The sequence below is a fragment of the Trichosurus vulpecula genome, chromosome 6 (assembly GCF_011100635.1).
Source record: "Trichosurus vulpecula isolate mTriVul1 chromosome 6, mTriVul1.pri, whole genome shotgun sequence".
Taxonomy (NCBI): Eukaryota; Metazoa; Chordata; class Mammalia; order Diprotodontia; family Phalangeridae; genus Trichosurus; species Trichosurus vulpecula.
In genome coordinates this window covers 171,492,709-171,514,781 of record NC_050578.1, presented here as the reverse complement: position 1 = coordinate 171,514,781, position 22,073 = coordinate 171,492,709, and the positions used below count along the sequence as shown (strand labels likewise).

The 22,073-nt window shown below is 38.4% G+C and overlaps 1 protein-coding gene across 1 annotated transcript in view; it reads left to right on the top strand.

Moving 5' to 3' along the window:
• The window catches only part of DTHD1 (death domain containing 1), a 71,421-nt gene that overhangs the window by 34,872 nt on the left and 14,476 nt on the right, over positions 1-22,073 (top strand). The window contains exons 5-8 of the mRNA XM_036762330.1: positions 798-1,042; positions 4,550-4,711; positions 13,506-13,795; positions 18,016-18,260. Coding sequence (XP_036618225.1) covers positions 798-1,042; positions 4,550-4,711; positions 13,506-13,795; positions 18,016-18,260 — 942 coding nt within the window. The remainder of the gene's footprint in view (positions 1-797; positions 1,043-4,549; positions 4,712-13,505; positions 13,796-18,015; positions 18,261-22,073) is intronic.

Sequence of the window (22,073 nt, the reverse complement as noted above, 5' to 3'; positions counted from 1 at the left end):
TTAATATACACAAATACAATTACTTCAGAAGGGAATCTCCAAAGTAGGGGTTGTTCTGGCAGTTTCCATATACAATGAGGGGAGCCAAGTGTCCATGAGGGTTTGGAGGATTGTGTTGATGTGAGGATTTTGAAGACTGATAAAGAAACTAGCTGCCTCCTCTTAACTGCCCCCACTTTTAGAATATATCATTGCTATCCCTATCCAGTCACTGCACAGAGAAGTCTGGAAATTTGTTTTCTACTTCAATTTTATGTAGATGTGTGGGTGGAAAGACAGTGGATACCTAACAGCAGCCATGTGTACCCCCTCACCAGACCACCAATAGTAATTTAAAAAATTTTCTATCAGAGATATCAGATCCAGATTTGCCCTGCTTTGAGAAGCTTACAAAAATAAAATATCGATACAGGAGAGTCATGGTCAGAGAAGGGTAACTGGGAAGTTACAGAGATTGTGAAGGGAACAATAAAGCTGGTCAATTGAGACACCCTTTTGAGAGGAAATGGTAGTATTGATTTGGCTACGGCTCTCAGAACAAAAAGTGAAAAGATGGAGGGTACCTACATAATATGTGTGGCTTCATGGTGGAAACGATTGGACTGAAGATAATTTAGAGGAAAGAGATGTTATGGGGGCTGTTGTAGTCATAAAAGTTTGGATTTATTAGACGAAACAACACACACAAAACTATATTCTATAATACACCAAGACAAATAGCTCATAAAAAATTGTATTTTGCTTCTAACAAAAGTTAATCAATGAGACTTAATTACTTTTTCTTCTAATTTGTTTAGGTCCAGCCAATTGATCCTTCCCTAGTGTCAACATTAAAAATGAAACAAGATCTTTATTATTCAGTAGTATCAACTAGCCCTTTAATTCATCTCCAACACCCAGCAACACATCCTTTTCATAAACCAGTCACTGTCATCTTGCCCTGTTCTCCAAATACAGAAAGAAAAACTCATGGTGCTGAGATAGACCACAATAGGGCAACTAGTGCTACTTCTAGAAAGATCACAACTTCCTACCCCATCCGGTGAGTAAGACCTTGACATGTTAACTTGACATATCAAAAAATGATGAGAGAGACAGCCTGTTATAGTAGAGAGAAGATCGACATTGGAGTCAGGAAAACCCAAGTTCAAGCCTTGCTTCTAACACATACTAGTTGTGAGACCCTGGGAAAATCATTTGACCTCAAAGGGCCCTATCAACTTTCTAAGCTAGAAGTTAGAGATGAGTTGCTAATCTAGTATGGGGAATCTCTAGGTCAGGAGTTCCCTGTGCTTAGAGTGAAATGATAGGTCTTGATAAAAGAAGATGAATTCATGACAAAGAAACTCAAATGATTGACTTAAGTACTCTCTTAGGAAAATATTTCTATTGGATTATTCTGAAATACTTCCACTAAGAAAATGCAAATTGTAAAATACTATGTATTCCTAAGTATAAAGATATGGACACGATGTCAGAATTTCCTACTATGCTCTGATTGCTGGGTTAGATGCTATAGGAAATGTAAGAGAATAAGAAAACATAGTCTTTGTGTTTAAAATGATTGCAGTCTAGTTTATCACAAAGAACTAAGTTGGATTTTCTTGATAATATATAGTGGGGTAGGTTGATCTGATATTTAGACTGATCTAAACTTTTTGCTATAAAATATAGATTTCAAACTATATATTCACATTTAAACTCTCCTGCCCTCCCCCATTTCTTTTTATATTTTTAAATTCCAAACCAACTTCAAACCAGCATAGATAAAGACACAGAAAGTAAGGAAGATACAGCTGCTACTCAGATAGGAATGAAATATAAACAATTATGATCTGTAGGTGAAAGGGTTGGACTAGTATGCTTCCAAAGTCCCTTCCACCTCAAAATTTGTGAGCTAATCATCAACACTGAGCTAATGTGTCAAACTGTCTTTTCAGGGTTAGGGTTAGACTTGCCTAGGGTCCCATCCTTCCTGACTCCAAGTCCAACACTGTACCACCTAACTGCCAATATATTATATATTGTATCATATATCCTGTATCATATATAAGAAAACTTATGAGTAACATATAAGAATATGGGGTATTTCACTTTCAGTTTATCAATATAAATTGCTGTGCTTGAATATTTCATGTCATTCAATGATATCACTTAGAAGAAAAAGGGCAGTTTATTAGGGGAAATCCATTCAAGGCTATGGAATAGGACATTTTAGAGTGACAGAGAAAATGCATTTTTTTCATGTAGTAATACACACACATGTATACATATTTATAATACTGCTCAATGTATTTTTTGTTTCTTTGTTTCCATTGTCCTGATATTAAAATCATAGTTTTCAGAAAGGCACCCTAAAAAGGAAGATGTGATGTATTTGAGGAAGAAATATAAATTGTTGGAATTTTACTTAGTCATGTCTGTAGTGAACCAGGCTTCCTTGGATACCATGATGACTGCTTGTCTTTTCCTGGAAAGATATAGTCCAAGTTTTACACCAAAATGCACAAAGTAAATGGAGACTTTGCCCTCTCTCACTCTAAGGGAATGGTTTAATTCTGTGGGAGCTACAAAGACTGAAGATCCAACTTGACAGGAGTTAAGGAATTCTGCCTTAATCTAAGAGAACCCAGGAAGTAGTCCAGTTGCACATCCATGGGACTCCTCCCCTTAACCCAGTCTTTCTAGGAAATTGGTTGGTTGGCTGATGTTCTAGAATTCTGAATTTGTTCTAAGGTGACAACTTCACAGGGTGGGAGTTTGAATCCTGGGATTACATTTCTAGACCTGGGATAAACCACATCATTGCAGGCTTCATTCGGGATACCAGACAACATTGTACAGTGGAAAGAATGCTGACTTTGAAGTCGGATCTCACCTTTAATGTTTACTTTATGTGTAGCTTTGGGAAAGTCATTCAACTTTGCCTTCAGTTACCTCATTTATTTGGAGGCATGGGACTATATGATCTCTGAAGGCTTGTCTAAGCTCAAGATCAATCAACCTATGATCTGCCCAACATTCGCTTCAAAGAGCTTGGAATCATGTCACTTCTCTGCTCAATTTACATTTGGAATAAAATAGAAATTCTATAAAATGGCTTTAAAGGCCATCCATAATTTGGATCTAACCTACCTTTCAAGTCTAATCTTTCCCCCCATTATTTCTCTTCATGCACTTTGTATTATACCTAAAGTGACTGCTTGCCAAATTCAGTTCTCATCCTGTCCTCTTCTGTCTTTGTGTCTTTGATCACATGATTCCCCTATGCCTGGAGTATACCCTCCCACTTATTCAACACTCTCATCTCTGCCTCTTGCAATCACCCTCTTCCTTCAGAGTTGGATCCAGGGGTCACTTCCCCCATAAGGGCTTCTCCTAGTCCTCATATTTTGTATAGCACATCATCTGGACCTTTCCTTTGCATTTATCCCATTCTGCCTTGTATCATAAATATTTGTGTGCCTGTCAACTGCCTAGTAGATTATAAAATCTTTGACTGCAGGGACTCTTATTTTATTATTGCCTCCTCAGGACCATGAATACAGCAGTAATATTATAAATATTTATTAAATATCATTGAAGCAAATTAAAGTAAATATCAGACTACCATAAGAAGCATAGTAGATGGAGAGCTGGTCTCAGAGTGAGGAACACCTGGGTTCACATGCAACCTCTGACACTTACTGTGTGACCCTTGACAAGTGACTTAACCTCTCAATATGTTAGGCAACTCTGTATTACAATTCCTAATCTTTTTTGTGTTATGAATCTCTCTGGCAGTCTGGTGAAGACCATGGATCATTCTCAGAATAATGTTTTTAAATGCATAAAATAAAGTACGTAGTATTGCAAAGGAAACCAATTAAATCAAAATAAAGTGTATTTTTTTTTCTGCCAAGTTCACAAACTCCTTGAAATCTATCCATGGACCCTAGATATTTATGGATGCCAAATTAAGAATCTCTGCTCTAACACAGTTCTTGTTGTTGTTTGTCCTTTCCTTTCAAAGAGGACCAATGGCATCATGGGGTGATGTCTTATCTAACCCACCATATAAGTTTAAGAGAAGGTGCTAAGTTATATTGGTCATATGTGGAACTTTCTCATCTAGGAATTTTACCCATACCAGTGAATTCAGAGGTCTAGTTCTTGCCTCCTATCCTTATGAAATTACTGCTAAGAGAAATGAGAAGTGGGCTGAAGGGACTAAGACAGGGGTGGGGAATCTGTGGCCTTGAGGCCACGTGTGTCCCACTAGGTCCTCAAGCATGGCCCTTTGATTGAATCCAAACTTTAGATCCAGTCAAAGGGCCCATTTGTTCTGTGAAGTTTGGCTTCAGTCAAAGGGCTGCACTTGAGGACCTAGAGGGCCATATATGTTCTCAAGGCCTCAGGTTCCCTACCCCTGGACTAGAGTTTTATTCTTGGCTATTCTTGACTACCCATGGCAGAGTGTTTAATGTTTCTGTGACAATTTTTTAATGTCTATAATTGTGATTTTATTTATAGCCATGTCACTAATTTCTTGTATGTTCCCCTTACGTAGGGCCAAGAGTGCTTCTATAAGAAAACCTGGGGATGTCAGTGAGTCCTTGAAGCTACTCGGTTTCAGAAGCAGAGAGGGAAGCTGGTTTGTCCTCGATGATATTGTTGTGAGAAACGTGCAGAGTGGAACTGTATCATTTGAATTGCATGAACATTTAGACAGGTAAAGCCTCAGTAAATGAGCACAAGGTTTTCAACGTCTTGGTTCTTGATGCACCATAATTTATGTTTACAGATGCAGAAATCCTGAGATGAGTATCATAATTCAAGAAGTGGAAGTACTGAAGAGTCATTTAGGCTGCATTGAAAATGCAAAACAGGGTTAGCAAATTTATGTCTAGGTAATATAAGGTATTACTTCCCTTCACGGTAGTTTCACAAAAGATGTGCCCCCAAACTAATCTGATCTTGTCTTGACAGTTCTAATACTTTTCTAACTTCAGCATGATTCTATGTTAATATCTTCATTCCTGAAAGTTCCATAAAGATTATGGGAAAGCTGTTTATTTTATGTTCATCAAATGACTATGTTTATGTAGACTAGATTTTGTTTTTTCAGGAGTGGTTTCATTTTCTTTTCCCATTTCAATACACTGCAGCTGATCTAATTATAAAAATGGGCTTTTTTTAGATGTCTTAGGAGTCCACGGAGATATTAGAAGGCATAAAGAGATGGAAGCCACATGAAAAAGAATCTTTTTGAATGCAGATATATATATGTAGATGTATATATGCAATCTTTAGACTCAATCAATGGACAGATATTGAAATTTTAAAAGTATTTGTTAATCTCAACAGGGTGTTTCAAATAAGTATGTAGAAAGTTGTCTAAAATGTTCAATAATATAAGTGAACATTATTGATAGTTATTACATAGTAGGCAAAGAGACTGTGCCTAAGATTTTACTAATACAAAGAGCTCTCTGGTGAGGAAACTTCCTCTTATCAGTGCAGGTCAGCAGCTTTTCTGAAACTTTTAACTTGAGAGACCTCTCTAAAGAACATACAAATTAGGTGACTTGTCCAGGGTCACACAGTGAGTATGTTTCAGAGGTGGGCCATGAGCCCCAGTCTTTTTTTTTTTTAGTCCCAGTCTTTCTGCATTATACCCTACTGACTCCCATTATTAAATAGCATTTAGCCAAAATCCCTGCTATTTTTCTTTTGAACCAAAAGGTATTATGTAGACTGAGGTAGAGTTTACTAACTAGTAAAGATCCAGATGTTGATAGATTTTATATATTTAAACTTTAGATTCACTATATATTACAGTGCAGGGAACAATATGCTACCTTTGATCTATATATGTAAAATTTGCTTTTTCACTAAGCAACTTTAAAATATTAAATTTATAACCTTTTTCTTTGTGTGATTTTATTTTCTAGGTTACACACACACACACACATATACACACACACACACACAATTTTTCCCCAGTTACACATTTAAACAATTATTAAACTTTTTTTAAGTTTTGAGTTTCAATTTCTATCCCTCCTTCCCTCTCTCTGCTCTCCCCTCCCTTAGATAGTAAGCAATCAGATATAGGTTTATTTTATAGGTTATATAGACGTTATCTATTTTAATTGAACATGTGATTATCTCTTGTTTGTGATGATTTCTATATTACTCACTAGCCCAGTATATATACTGCATAAAGTAAAATGAATGGATTCCTCAACATTGTCTTAGCTCTCTGTTTTCCTTGTCTACAAACTCCTAGATCAAAGGTTCTTTATCTGGGTTCCATAAAACTGTTTTAGGAATATTTTGATAATGATATTTCAATGAAATTGTTTTTTAAAATTCTATGTATTTATTTTTTTGCTTTTAAAATCATTATTCCAAGAAGGCATCCATATGCTTAAACAGAGCATTTCACATGAGTTCCATGGTACACAAAAATGGTGAAGAACCTCTGTTCTAAGTAGCATCTAGGTGGTGCAGTGGATACAACACTAGCCCTGGAGTCAGGATGACCTTAATTCAAACCCGGCCTTAGACATTTGACACTTACTAGCTGTGTGACCCTGGGCAAGTCACTTAAGCCTGATTGCCTCAAAAAAAAAATAAACCTCTGTTCTAGAAAGTGTGGTCTGCTATACTGCCTCCATTTCTTCTCTATTAGTTCACTCCTCAACTCTGTATTCTAGCACTTAAACAACAGTTCAACTCAACAAACCTTTATCTTGTATGTGTTATGTTCAAAGTGCTATACTAGAAACTGGAGATAAAAGGACAAAAATAGAAAATTGTCCCCGGCCTCAAGGAAACTCACGTGCTGGTGGAGGACACAACATGTAAGCAAATAAGGAAATATAAAGTAATTTGAGGCACAGAAGAGCACTAACAAGGGGGATAAGGAAGGCCTTTCATAGGAAGTAGCCCTAGAGATTAAACTTTGAAACAAATTATATATTCTAAGAATAGAAGACATTCCAGGCCAAAACACAGAAGTGAGAGATGGGATGCCAGTTGTAAGAAGAGCAAATAGGACACTTTGGAACATAGAACATGGGAAAGGGAGTGAAGTGTGGTAACTCTGGAAAGGTTGACTGAAGCATATTGTAAAGGACTTTATATGTCAGGGTGTGGGTTTTGTAGTTTATCCTAAATGCGGTAGGGAGCCATTGAAGATTTTTTGAGCACAGAAGTGATTAGGTCAGAACTTTCCTTTCAGGAGATTATTTTGGAAGCAGTAGGTGGGATGGATTGGAAAGGGGAGAGGGTGTAAACAGGGAGACCAATGAGCAATCTATTGTAAAAGTAGCTAAAGGAATGGTAAGGGCCTGAAACAGGGTGGTGGTTGTATGAGTTGAGAGAAGAGAATGGATGCATGTGGTATTATGGAGATAGAATCAATAAGATCTGGTAAATGATTAGCTGAAAGAGAGGAAAGAGTTGAGGATGCCTCTGAGGTTGTGAAACTAGATGACGATAGTTTTATCAGCAATATTGGTGTTTGGAGGAAGGGCAGGATGGGAGCGTGGGTGAAGCGTGTGATTGAAAACAGTTCTGTTTTGTACATGTTGACATTGAGATAGATTTGCTGAAATTGGCCTCTCAAAGGTCAAAAATGATCTCTAATCATTTAGTCCACTGACCAAGTTTTAAATATAATATTCAGTCCCCTCTTGCTCCTGAACATTTTTCTTCCCTTGCCTCCCAAGATGCTCTCCTCTTACTTAACTTACAAGCAACCAGATGATTTTCAGATCTCCATCTCTATTTCTGAGGTACTCTTCAGAACTCTCATTGCACATTTCCAGATGACTACTCAATATCTCCACTTGAATGTTTTAGGGCACCTCAAACTCAAACTGTCCCAAGCTGAACTTATCATTTTGTCTCCTAAAACTATCTATAACCTTCCCCACATGACCTATCCTTTTTTTTTTAATTAACAGCATGATTCTACCTCCAGTATCCCATGCTCATACCGACTCACATGCAACCACTGAATCTTTCTTTACTTCACAGTATCTCATATCTTTCTCTTCCTCTTCATTCCCTCACTTATATCGTTTTATTAACAATCCTGCCTTGTTCATATCCCGTTGGCTTCTCATTATTGTGTTGTTCTTATTTTTTCTTGCAGAGAGTGAAATTTTATTTTTTTAAAAATGGATTATTTTATTTTTTCCAATTATATGTAAAAACAAATTGTAACATTTGTTTTTAAAACTTTTTAGTTCCATATTCTCTCCCTTCCTCTCTCCTGTCCCTCCTCATGGAGAAGGCAGGTAGTTTGATATGGGTTATTTATGGTAATGTTCTCCTAACTAGTCTTCCTGCTTGTAGTCAATCTCCTCTTCTGTGTATCTTCTACAGCTCCACCCAAGTGATCCTTCTAATGCTCTGCTACAGTCATGTCATTCCTCCACTCAAAATCTTCAGTGATGACCCCTTGATGACTAACCAAAGCATACATTTCTGTCTCTATTATTCAAGATCCTCCATAATCTGACCTCAACCTACCTCTTCAAGCCTTATTTCATGCAACCTTACTTTATATATGTAACGAGGAACTAGTTGAGTGACATCATAAGAATGTATATAATGTGCTTCTCCTGTTGCCTACCCAATGAAAAGATGGCTATGACCTTGTGAGCACTGATAGGTCAGAATATCCATCAACAATACTCTACTTAAAAGCAAAAAAAAAAATAGACAGAAGCAATAGTAGGGCTAGTTTGCTCATTGGCCACTTGGTAGCAGCCTGGATGAACAGAAAAAGGACAAAAGCCTTTCTCCTCCTCAAGTGCTTATAGTAGTTTTTACCTCCTCACTCTAACACAGTTAGGCAGGAAATAGAAAGTACTTTGGCCAGTTAATGCTTTTTGTAAGCCTTCTCAAGGCAGTCTCAGCAGCCAGTCAAAAGGCTCCTCTTCTTTACATAAGGGGACTGGAAAGAGGATGTCTGTGTATTCTCTGAATTGGAGAGTGGGGACCTTTCATTAAAGGTCATCATGCCTTTCTGGAAGCAGGCTCCTCAACTTCCTCCACATATACTGGAAGCAGGCAGAATACATTGTACCTTTTATAAGGATAGAGCTCCATTGGCCATAACTCTGTTACATGTATTCTCAATGCCAAGTTGAACTACTAATTCTCTCTTCCTTCCCTGCCCCCTTTGTCTCTATGCTTTTACTTACGTTCTCCAAAATGAAACTGATTTTTGGCCATACTTTCACCTTCATCTGCCAACTCCTCAAAGTTTTCACTTTGTCCATCCTCAAAATAGGTCAAAATGACTTTTCCTTTCTCATTTTTTAAAAAAATTTCCTTTGCCTTTATCTATCTTTTGCCTTTGCTTCACTCTCACTTATTTTACAGTTAATTGTACATTTGCTTCTCCCTCTCCATTCAACTAGGGCCTATAACAAAAATTATAACAACATAAATAATAATCATAAACATTTATTTCATTCCTGGCTTTGTATCCCTAGTATCTGACATAATATCTTGTGTATAGTGGTTGCTTAACAAATATTTGCTGAGTTGATTTGAAGTAACCATTTTCACATATAAAAGTCTCTTCTATTTTGAAAAGGCTACAAGGGACATCCCTGATGCTGATACCCATCCCCTGCCACCCCCTTTTTCTTTCATTTTACTCTAAAGCTTCTCAGATAAGTGTTCTCTATTAGCTGCTTTCATTTATCGTCCCCTGTTTCTTAGGCTTGCTCCTTAAGGTACAGCCAGCTCTGCAGTCAGATTTCTTCTATTCTCATTTTACTAACACATCTTTCTCAGGTCATCAGTGACCTGCAACATAGCAAATGTGATGGTCTTTTATTAGTCCTATTACTCCTTGACTCCCATTCAATAACTTATACTATTGGCTAGACCTTCCTTCTTCAAAGTCTATCCTGACTTGTTTCTCACACTATTTGTGATACTCTACCTCTTTGTATGCGTTTGGCTCTGTCTTTACCAAGTCCTCTTGTACCTTCTACCCTCTAAATTCAGGCATCCTCCAAGGCTCTGTCCTTAGTTGGCTCTTCTCTCTCTACATTTCAACTGCTTTTATAATTTAAGCTACTTCCTCTACATAGGAGAGGCCCACATTTAAAAAATCTCTAGCCTTCTTCTCTTCCAAGCTCCAGTTCCACTTTTTCAGCTTCCTACTGAATATTTTCACTTTGATATCCTGCAATCACCTCATAATCAACATGTCTAAAAATGAACTCATCATCTTCCCCCCATACTGGCACCCTTTCCTGACTTCCCTATTTCTGAAAATGATACCATCGTTCTCTCTGTCACCAAGGAAACTGGAAGAGTCTTTGTTGTCACAGTCTATATACAGACTAGAAAAAGGAATATTTCAGTCATCCACATGATTCATTTTTTGTAGGGACAGTTCTGATATTTTACTATATCAAATGGAAATGTAACTCTCTTATATGGTTTAAAATCTGAGAGTCATTTTTTTTAGAAAACTCCTACTTCGTCCAGCCTTACCATATTAAATTATCCATTCTTCTTCTCTTGAGTTTTTCTATTTTCATTAGCTAGTTTATTGCTGAGTTAATTTTCTAATTGGTCTTACATTGATCATAACCCTCCCCGTAAACCTTCAATGGTTCTCAGTTGCCTATTCATATGACCTTTATGTCTTTTATATCCCATACAAAACCTACCACAGAAGTAGGCATATATTAGACTTTCAATGAAATAAACTTTGAATGAATTAATAAATATAAATGAATTAATATAGTCTCTGATCCAATTATCTATCTTCTCTGCTTCTCCAGACACAAACTCCTATTTTCTATTTTTCAGCCTTTGTATATTCCATTGCCCTTTTTCAAATTGACCCTCCCCAGCTAAGTTCTAATCCCCACGCTCTTCATGAAGCCTTTCCTGACCACCCCAAGATATGCTATTTTATCTCTTTTCTGAATTTTTATTCTCCATACTGTCTGAAACACTCAAGTGATACTATCATTTTTTTTGAGGGCTAGAGGAAGAGAGGAAGGATGAGACCAAAACTGTGATTTCATTGATAAAGGTAGTTCTCAGTGGGGAACTACATGTACCAATACTGATGAGTCCTTTCTCTATAATTTGAAGTCTTAGAGAGTTGCTGGAGACACTAAGAGGTTAAGCACCTTTTCCAGGATCAGACTGGTGAATTTAGTTCTTCCTAACTCTGATGCCAGTTTTATTCTCCCAGCCCTGTTCCTGACTTCCTCTGGACTTCAAAACCAGGCCCCCTCTACTGGGGCTCACTCTAGAATTCAGGCCTCCTTATCCTGGAACATCCTACCACCCTCATCATCTACTCATCATGGGCTTTCTGCAATCTCCCTCCTCTCCCTTTTCTCATTAGTAATTTCTACCTGGTGCCTCCATTTTGTGGAAGGACTAAGGATGACCTGCCTTTTTTTCCTTCTCTTGGTCTTGGTCTTGTTCCTGAATTCTTCTGGACTTCAAAACTATGTCCCCAAGCCAGCTATCTTTATTTTCTTCCTATCCTGTCCCTTTCTTGTGGTGTCTTCCCTCATTAGAATATAAGCTCCTGGAGGGTAGGGATTGTCTTTTTTTTTTTGCTTGTATTTATGTTCACAGTGCTTAGCAAAGGGCCTGGCATATAGTAAGCACTTAGTGTTTATTTCCTTCCTTCTTCTATTATACCAGACCACCTCTCTAGGTGGTATCCTACACTTCCTTCATCCTTTGTTACCCCTTTACATGCAGATGAAAAGTCTCTTCTACTAAATCATAAGCTTCTTGAAGTGTTTCAAGAACGTTATAGGTAGTCAACAAGCATTTATTAAGTACCAACAAAGTGCCTGGCACTGTGCTAATTACTGGCAATAGAAAGAAAAAGGGAAAAACCAGTCCTCGGTCTAATGAGGGAGGCAACATGCAGACAACTATGTACAAACAAGACACATGATTTTGTTCCCAAGGCTAAATTGGAGCCAATCAACAGAGGGAAGGCACTGGCATTAATAGGAATTTTCTGTGCTGCTTCAGTATCTTGCACAGTGCCTTAACTCTAGGAAATTTTCTACAGGATGTGCTGACTAACGCGGTCACTGCACTTTGTGCTATATGAACAGAAGCAGTGCCTACATCCTTGGTCAAGTCAGGAAACTGATGAAGTCAGTCATCTGAATGTCGCCCCAGAGACTGCTAAACAACAAGACGGGCGAAAGCTTAGGCCTGAATTCACTACATTGACTGACCCAATTGAATGTTTCGGCTCTGTGTGTGTGTGTGTGTGTGTGTGTGTGTGTGAGAATATCCATGAGGGAACAGCTCTATAGCTCTGACTTTTTAGTAGTGGTTGGAGGTGATAGAAAGGTAGCATTCACTTCTTGAGCCAGCTCTTTTTGTTCTAATACAAATGATTTCCCCCTTTGAATATAATTTCTATAGCATTTGGTGGTATTGGTGGTTATGGTAGATTACAGTTGATTCACACTTACATGGCACTTTAAGGTTTGCAACTGTGATAATTGTTATAGAAGTACTTTGAAGAATATAAAGTATAAAGTGTTTCTTATTTTTAACAAATGTAGATAATTTAGTAAGTATCAGAGTGTTTTTTTTTTCTCAGAAGCATACACTTCAAATAAGAAAGGCAGCATGTTATGGTGGAAAAAATATTATATTTGAAAGTCTGGAAACAAAGGTTCAAGTACTGAATTTACCACTTATTACCTGTGTGAGCATGGAAGGTCATTTGAACTCTCAGCCTTAGTTTCCTCATCTGTTACATGAGGTTAACAGTATCAGTTTTTTCTACTTCTCAGGAGTTATTATGAGGATAAAATGAAATAATGTGTGTGAAGACCTTTGAACCTATATAATTCTGTGCAGCTATTAAGAAGAAAAGGGGGGAAAAGAAATAGTCCATAGAAATTTTCTTTGAAAGACTCTTTAGGGGTAAACATCACAGTCATTTATATTCTACCTAGACAATTACAAGGATAAGTATTTCAAGGTGTATATTTAATATAAAGATACTCATTTTTACCCCGAAAAAGATAAGTAAGAAAAATTATTTTTGAGTCCTGTTGATAATCCCTTTTCCATATTTGCTTAATTTACAATCTATAACAGTGCTTGCTTTAAGAAACAATTACATTTTGAAAAATGGTGCTTCCTTTGTCCAGATTTAAATATGCTACACTGAAAATGTGTGGTGAGTTGAAAAGGAAACAATGGAGAATTATATATTTATCTTAGTATCATCTGTTTTCTGCTTATCTATCTCATTATAGAAGAACATTGAATGCTTAGCATCTCATCATTGGTACATTTCCACTCAGACTCATTTCCTAACTGTACCAAAGTCTATTGCCTCTATTAATGCACTGAATTGTCTTGCCACCCATCTATTTAACTTTAATTGAAGAGCAACTGATAATGGATTTTGTTTATATGTCTATAACAGTTACATTCTTTCCCGAGTATTTCTTCTTATTTTTCTCATGCAGATTTCTTGTGCTTCGCCTTTCTTCCACCATGGACAATTCCCATCTAGTCCTTTTCACAAAGTGTCTAGAGGAAGCTACCTTCAGTACCATGGCCTGTGTAGTACTATATCGAAATAAAGAAAACCCTCATAAAGCAGTTGTTTCACTAGTGCCTTCTAAAGATTTGAGCCAAGAGCTTCAGAGCCTACATAAGAGAGGGTTTAGTGGGCCTCCACAACCATCCCAGTTTTTCCAAATGAGAGAAGGAGAACAGATTATTTTAAGGTTTAATGGGAACATTTTTGCTTCAAGTAAGTACAAACACTTTTTTACATTTTCATCTATGTATTCTGCCCTATGCTTCATCCTAGTCAGAGACTGGATTGTCATTATTCAATGGAAAGAAACCTAGAGAAGTGTGGTGTGCTAGAAAGTGTTAGAAACTTGGAGTCATTGGTCCTAGGTTAAAATTCCAACTCTGTCATCTACTAGCTGTGTGACTTTAGATAAATTACTTTAACTCTCTGGGTTTCCATTTAATTATCTGTAAAAATAATGAGGGTTAATGTCAATCATTTCGAAGGTTGCTTCCAGCTCTAAATCCCATGCTTCCCTTAATATTCTCTGTGTTATGAAAGGAAGGAAAAGAAGTGTCTTCTCTCCCATCCCTTCACAAATGAAAGTGTAACCACTCTGTACTTAATTTTCATATTCCCATTTACTTTTTAAATAAGGAGTCATGAGCATCTGAAGTCATCTTTTTGTGATGTAACGATAGTCTTGCTACATCATTTGTGGAATGTACAGAGAATGAACAATGCCAGCTGTCTATGGGGAATACATGAGTGTACCCTGGGAGTAGAATAAATTCAGTTATAACATGCATTTACATATTGACTCTTGTAAGGTTTATAAAACACTTCCTTAGAATAATGCTGTGTGGTAGATAGTTCAGATGTTATGACCCTTGTTTTACAAATGAGGAATCTGAGATTTAGAGAAATTTAATCACCTTCGCATAGTTCAAAAATATCAAACCTAGACTCAAATCTAGGTCTTCAGATTCTGAGTATGAGGCTCTTTTCATTAATCTAAGCTGCTCCTCCTCTATGGGTCCTCCAAATCTCAGATGGGAACATTAAAAAAAGGATTTGCTCACCTACACATTTAAAGAATATGTTCCTTGATATACAAGGAAGAAAGGGCCTTTGCAAAGTAAAATGACCATATATTAGTCCAACCAATTTGGGATTCAGTTTGGGAAAGGGGAAAGGGTTGAAAATCATGTGTGTGTGTGTGTGTGTGTGTGTGTGTGTGTGTGTGTGTGTGTACACGTGTACTGGGTTAGAGAGGTAGTTGGGGAAACGGAGACAAGAGAAAATGAAAGACTAAGAAAGCAAACAAGAGATCAAACTGAGATGAAATAAAAGATAACAAAGCAAAGACAAGAGTAAGTGATGAAAGATATGTGAGTGGGGAGGAGAGAAGAGAACCAAACATTTGCTTTAGCCATTGTTCTGACTGTATCCTCTTCCTTAAGATTCATGTATCTCCACCAATGAAATCTCCAATCAATGAAAGAAATCTAGTAGTTTTCACAGCAGTAGGGGAAGGTTCAGTTGGGTCATGTTCCTTTCTAGGATTCCTTTGATATTCTATTCACAAAGTGTATCCTGGATACCCTTCCCTTTAGCCCTTCTCCAACTCTGTTACAACTCTGTGCAACTTTGAAGCAAATTATTTTTAAAACTGAGAGATGCCCTTCCTGTGGTGCTTAAAATGTATCCTAGGAATATGTGGAACCCCTTCTGTGCAGCATCAGCCATTTGTCTTGATCTAGGGGCCTTTAGTGAAATGAATGTGGTCTAAACTAGCCAAGAAGGGCTGTTCAAGTGACAAGGAAATCGTAGAAAAATAGAGGGGAGAGGAGAAAAGGGAAAGGGGAAAGGAAGGGCAGAAGTTCCTTCCTGTTTGGCTTCCAGAGCAGAAGCCGTGGTATACACCCTCTATTCCCACGGAGGACACAGACAGACACAAAACGGAATTGTCCCACCCAAACAAGTCATGTGGATGACTGAAATATTTCCTTTGTTAGGCTTTGTATACTGGCTGTAGTAAATAGTGCCATTGTTGATACTATCAATGAGTGTTTTAGCCTCAAATAGTCTCAGAACCTGGATGTGGGGAACAGCAGGTAAAGGAAGGGTAAATAAAGGAGAAATAAGCAGAAACAGCTTGAGAGTATGAATGAATGGGGCTGGCAGACTTTTGACAATGATCATTTCCCTATTTTACCAGTTCTTCCTGCATACTTCTGAGAGGACTAGGCCTAAGTGAATATTCCTGTACCTCCAGCAGTCACACTGTTAATCAAGTCAAATCAACCAATATTTATTAAGACCATATGATGTACCAAGGTGGGGCTGTAGAGAAAGGCAAAAGCAGTGTCTTCACTCAAAGCTCACATTCAAATGGAAGAGACAACAGTATAAATAATTACATCATGTGATATACATAGTGCAGACGGAAGGTAATTTCACGGGGAAGACACTAGCAGCTTTGTTGTAACAATCCGGCTAGCAGCTGCTGTGGCTGTGTAAAACCAACAATAACCAGCACACAGAACGCTGCAAGCCCTGGTTCTTTTGATCTTCTTTAATAAGGAAAGCAACGTGAAGGGGTTAACAATCTTACTTTAATCCAGAATACAAATATCATTCACTCAGCTCAGGGAGAAAAGCCAACACCCTGAGTTGCAGAGCGAATACAAACAGAGAAAATAAACATGAATCGACAGACAGATTACTGTCTGACAAAATCACGATATACAGTTACCAGAGAAGCATCAACATCAAACTGGGGAGCTAATAACAATGGCTGGCCTAGAGTCATGCACCACTCCTGCTGTGGCTCAGAGCTCCGAAAAAGAAAGCCAACCTCTGCATTTGTATATCTTTTTCAGGGTCAAAGGTGAGTCACACATGCGACTCACCCATGTGACCTAAAATGGTCACAAAAATTCTACTTAAACCCATGTGGTCTAAAAGACTCTGATGTCATGAACATGTCACTCAAACCCATGTAAACTAGGCTTTCCCTTGAGGCAAGGAGGTCAAGGACTCCTAATTTAATCAAGGAAACAAAGGCCAAACTCTTTAAGGGCACTTGGTTGAATAAATGCTAAGAGCCCATCTTGATTCTCAATACAAGGACCAGGGAAGGCCTTCCATAGAGAGTGGCATTTGAGCGAAGTCTTGAAGGATGCCAGAGAATCTAAGAGGCAGGAATGGGAAGGGAGAGAATTCTAGGCATGGGTGATAACCAGCAAAGATTATGGAGATAGGAAATGAAGTGTTTCATGTAAGGAACTAACTGGTACTTCCAACCAGAATCTGAAGAGGAAATTGCCTGAAGGCAGGAATTTACTTTAATCCAATATTCCTTTTATATCCAAGAAAGTTCAAAACTATCACCCTTACAGGATTACAGATTTATAGCTGTAAAGGTCCTTAAACATTATATAAACAAATTCCCACATCTTACAAATTGAGCAGACTGAGAATCCGAGAAATTAAGTAACTTACCCTAGGTCCCATGGGGAGCTAGTCCTAGAGCCAGGATTCAAACACAGATCTTCTATCTGAAAATCCCACATTCTTTCTACCATAATGCCTCTGCCTTCATGGGTAAAAATGGCCTTTAGAATTTAAAAAGAACATGGAATTCTAAAATAAATATCCAATTTAAGTTAATCCAAATAATAGCTCTTTGAGAAATTTGAGAGTGTCTACACTCATTATTATAGGCATGTTATACTCAAAATACAGATAAATATTTCTCTATTTGTGGGGGTTCATATACTTTCATGTATGAGAGAGATGGATGGGCCGGATGCTTTCTCCTTTCTGTAACTAGATACTTTTTGATTGTGTACTCTACTAGGCATTGGGCAGGACATCTCTTTCACTCTAGAAAACAGAATTTAGTCACTGTAACAGTGGAGGCCAAAGAACACTGCTCCCCGTTTGGCACAGATTGTTTGTGTTTAGGATAGTCAGTCATTAGAACTGGAGAGCATCATGGGAAAACTGTCTTATGTTGCTCAACTTGGTTTCCTCTTCCAGCTCTTGCAGATCCTGTTGTTTTTAGAAAAACCAAAATCACCTCAGCAAGACTTCCCTTCATACTTTTATAGATGAGTAAATAAGCCCAGAGGAGCTGTAATTTGCCTAAATTCACTCAGCTAGTTAGAGACAGAGCCAGGACTAGAAGCCTACTCTTTTCATTCTGAGTCCAGTGCTCTTTGTACTCCACTCTACTTCCATTGCTTTTGCTTGGTGAGTATCAATTCCTGTGAAAATTCGTATTTTATCTGAAAGCAAGTCATTGTAGATTAACGAGACATTGGAAATTGAATCAAATGTAAAATGTATTTCATTTCAAGCACTAAATGATTATTTGACTGCCAAAGGCTTAACCGAATTCATCTATTATATTGTGGTGGTAACCAACACATTTTACTTAAATTTAGGTAATGGAAAAGATTATGGAAAAGACTACAAGCTTATTTTTCACTTACAAAGGAAGCCCAGCCTGGAACTCCAGCTCAAGGAGGTGGATGAATTTGGCAACTACAGCTCCCCTCATTACAAGGGTACAGTTGCAGTTTACAAAGTACCCAAAGAAAAAATAGCCAAGAACTTGCACCAACCACTTACACTTAATGACTTTTGGCATCAATTGCCTACTTGTAAATTACCATTGAATTTGCCTAAGGTGAGTGAGTGGTGGAGGGTGTTGTTGGTCACTTTGCTAATCAGTTTTATGAATTCAACATATTTACCTAGTCAATCTGTCTTGATTTGATGCTTCTTTTTTGTTTGTTTGTTTGTTTTTGAATTAATGAATCAATAAAAAAAATTCATTCATTCTGAGGAATACAATGAGAAAAGTAAGAAAGTCCCTCATCTCAAGGAGTTTACATTCTTTTTTTCCATTATTTATTTATTTCATTTAATATTTTTAGTTTTCAGCATTAATTTTCACGAGTTTGAATTACAAACTTTCTCCCCATTTCTACCCTCCCCCCCACTCTAAGATGGAATATATTCTGATGGCCCCTTTCCCAGTCAACCCTCCTTTCTGTCACCCCACTACCTCCATCCCCTTTTCCCTTACTTCCTTGTAGGGCAAGATAGATTTTTATGCCCCATTGCCTGTATATCTTATTTCCTAGTTGCATGCAAAAAATTTTTTTTTGTTGTTTTTGAACATCTGTTTTTAAAACTTTGAGTTCCAAATTCTCTCCCCTCTTCCTTCCCCACCCACCCTCCCTAAGAAGGCAAGCAATTCAACATAGGCCACATGCATATCATTATGCAAAACCCTTCCACAACACTCATGTTGTAAAAGACTAACTGTATTTTGCTCCTTCCTATCCTATCCCCCTTTATCCAATTTTCTCCATTGACCCTGTCCCTTTTCAAAAGTGTTTGCTTTTGATTAGCTCCTCCCCATCTGCCCTCCCTTCTATCATTCCCCCATTTTTATCTCCTTCCTCCTTCTTTCCTGTGGGGTAAGATACGCAACTGAGTGTGTATGTTATTCCCTCCTATATCATTAAGGCAGAATTCATGATTTCAAAGATAACCATGAATATGCCTGAATGGTCCAGAATCACAGGATATAAGGAATTCTCTAAGTAGAAGGCAGAGGAGTTAAAGCATTTATTGAAACTCAAAAGTAGCAGACCCACGGACCAGTGTCCCCAATTCTATGTCCTGGCAAGAACCTTCCAAAACCGGTGTGCCCATCTCACAATAGTGACCAGGAGGCCACAAAACCATTACGGCAGCAAGCCAAGCCATACTGGTGCTTCTCCCCACCCAATGCCAGGGTCCTCCAGCAAGAAGACCACCTGCTGGCCTCAAGCCCCTGCTCAGCACTCTCCGGTCTCCACGAGGGTCAGTCCTGCTTTTTTTTGGAGCGCCTGTCACCGTCGCCACCGCTTCTGCTGCAATCTCCAAGCTATGTTCCAGCTAGCTGACTGCTTCCTCTCTCCTTCAGCTCTTAACTGCTCTCACCAACTGCCTCTTAGTTCTGCTCCAACCATTCAGCAAGCTCCTCCCACCACAGGCTTCATGTCATCACGTGACCAGAACTCAGGAGCCTACTACTGACTCCAGTCCTAGCCACTCCCCCCAGGACCCTGAGAGCCCTGCCCTTGATGCCCACTCAAATGGGCAGGGAAGATCTTCTCATTCACTGATTGTATTTACACCACCTCAGTTCAAATCTGATGAGAGCAAGATTCACTCATTCCCCCTCACTTGCCCCCTCTTCCCTCCTAACAGAACTGCTTTTTCTTGCCACTTTTATGGGAGATAATTTACCCCATTCTATCTCTCCATCTCTCAGTATATTCCTCTGTCATCCCTTAATTTGATTTATATATATATATATATATATATATGTATATATATATATATGTATATGTATATATATTCCCTTCAGCTACTCTAATACTGAGGTCTCATGAATTATACACATCATCTTTCCATGTAGGAATATAAACAAAACAGTTCAACTTTAGTAAGTCCCTTATGATTTCTCTTTCTTGATTACCTTTTCATGCTTCTCTTGATTCTTGTATTTGAAAGTCAAATTTTCTATTCAACTCTGGTCTTTTCACTGAGAAAGCTTGAAAGTCCTCTATTTTATTGAAAATCCATATTTTGCCTTGGAGCATGATACTCAGTTTTGCTGGGTAGGTGATTCTTGGTTTTAATCCTAGCTCCATTGACCTCCAGAATATCATATTCCAAGCCCTTTGATCCCTTAATGTAGAAGCTGCTAGATCTTCTGTTATCCTGATTGTGTTTCCACAATACTCAAATCACTTCTTTCTGGCTGCTTGCAGTATTTTCTCCTTGCTCTGGAATTTGGCAACAATATTCCTAGGAGTTTTCTTTTTGGGATCTTTTTCAGAAGGCGATTGGTGGATTCTTTCAATTTCTATTTTACCCTCTGGCTCTAGAATATCAGGGCAGTTCTCCTTGATAATTTCTTGAAAGGTGATATCTAAGCTCTTTTTTTGATCATGGCTTTCAGGTAGTCCAATCATTTTTAAATTATCTTTCCTGTATCTATTTTCCAGGTCAGTGGTTTTTCCAATGAGATATTTCACATTGTTTTCCATTTTTCATTCCTTTGGTTCTGTTTTATAATATCTTGATTTCTCATCAAGTCACTAGCTTCCATTTGCTCCAATCTAATTTATAAGTTGGTATTTTTTTCAGTGGTCTTTTGGACCTCCTTTTCCATTTGGCTAATTCTGTCTTTCAAGGCATCCTTCTCCTCATTGGCTTTTTGGAGCTCTTTTGCCATTTGAGTTAGTCTATTTTTTAAATTGCTGTTTTCTTCAGCATTTTTTTCAGTCTCCTTTAGCAAGTCATTGACTTGTTTTTCACAGTTTTCTTGCATCACTCTCATTTCTCTTCCCAATTTTTCCTCTATTTCTCTACCTTGCTTTTCCAAATCCTTTTTGAGCTCTTCCATGGCCTGGGATCAGTTCATGTTTTCTTGGAGGCTTTTGATGTAGGCTCTTTGACTTTGTTGACTTCTTCTGTCTGTATGTTTTGGTCTTCTTTGTCACCAAAGAAAGATTCCAAAGTCTGAGACTGAATCTGGGTGTGTTTTTGCTTCCTGGCCATGTTCCCAGCCAACTACTTGATCCTTGAGTTTTCTGTGGGGGTATGACTGCTTGTGGAGTAGAGAGTACTTTGTCCCAAGCTTGAGGGGTTGTGCTGTTGTTTTCAGAGCTATTTCTACATGGCAAGTTCTGCCACACCAGCGCTCCTCCTCCCCCAAGAACCGCCAACCTGGACTGTGACTCAGATCTAAGGAGGCTCTGCACTCCTGCTCTGATCCGCCACTTAATTCTTCCCACCAGGTGGGCTTGGGGTCAGAAGCAACTGCAGTTGTAGTTCTGTCCTCAGAGCTGCACCACCTCCTTTGCCCCTGGGGTGGTGGCCAAACCATGAACTCCTTCAGTCTATCCCAGCAGCCTTTCCCACTAACCTTGTCTGTTGTCTTTGGTGTTTGTGGGTTAAGAAGTTTGGTAACTTCTGGGCCTGTTCTGCCCATCTCTCAGGTCTGGTTGGTCCGGGTGCAGCCCACTCAGGGCTCTGCTCTATTCCACTCCCAGCTCTGTGGGATAGACCTTACCCAGCGACCATCCAGGCTGTCCCGGGATGGAGCCCTGCTTCCCTCTGCTATTCCGTGGGTTCTGCAGCTCTAGAATTTGTTCAGAGCCATTTTTATAGGTTTTTGGAGGGACTTGGGTGGGGAGCTCACACAAGTCCCTGCTTTTCAGCCACCATCTTGGCTCCGCCTATCCATCTAATTTGATGTTTCAAAAGAATTGTAAACAATTGCTCTGTTCTTGGAATCTTCCCAATTAGTTTTACAAATTCAACATATATACTCTGTCAGTATACCTTACTTTGATATTTCAAATGATACAAAAGCAATTTCTCTGTCCTTAGGACCTTTGTATTTTCTTATTATGGAACATTTACTTTATGTTTG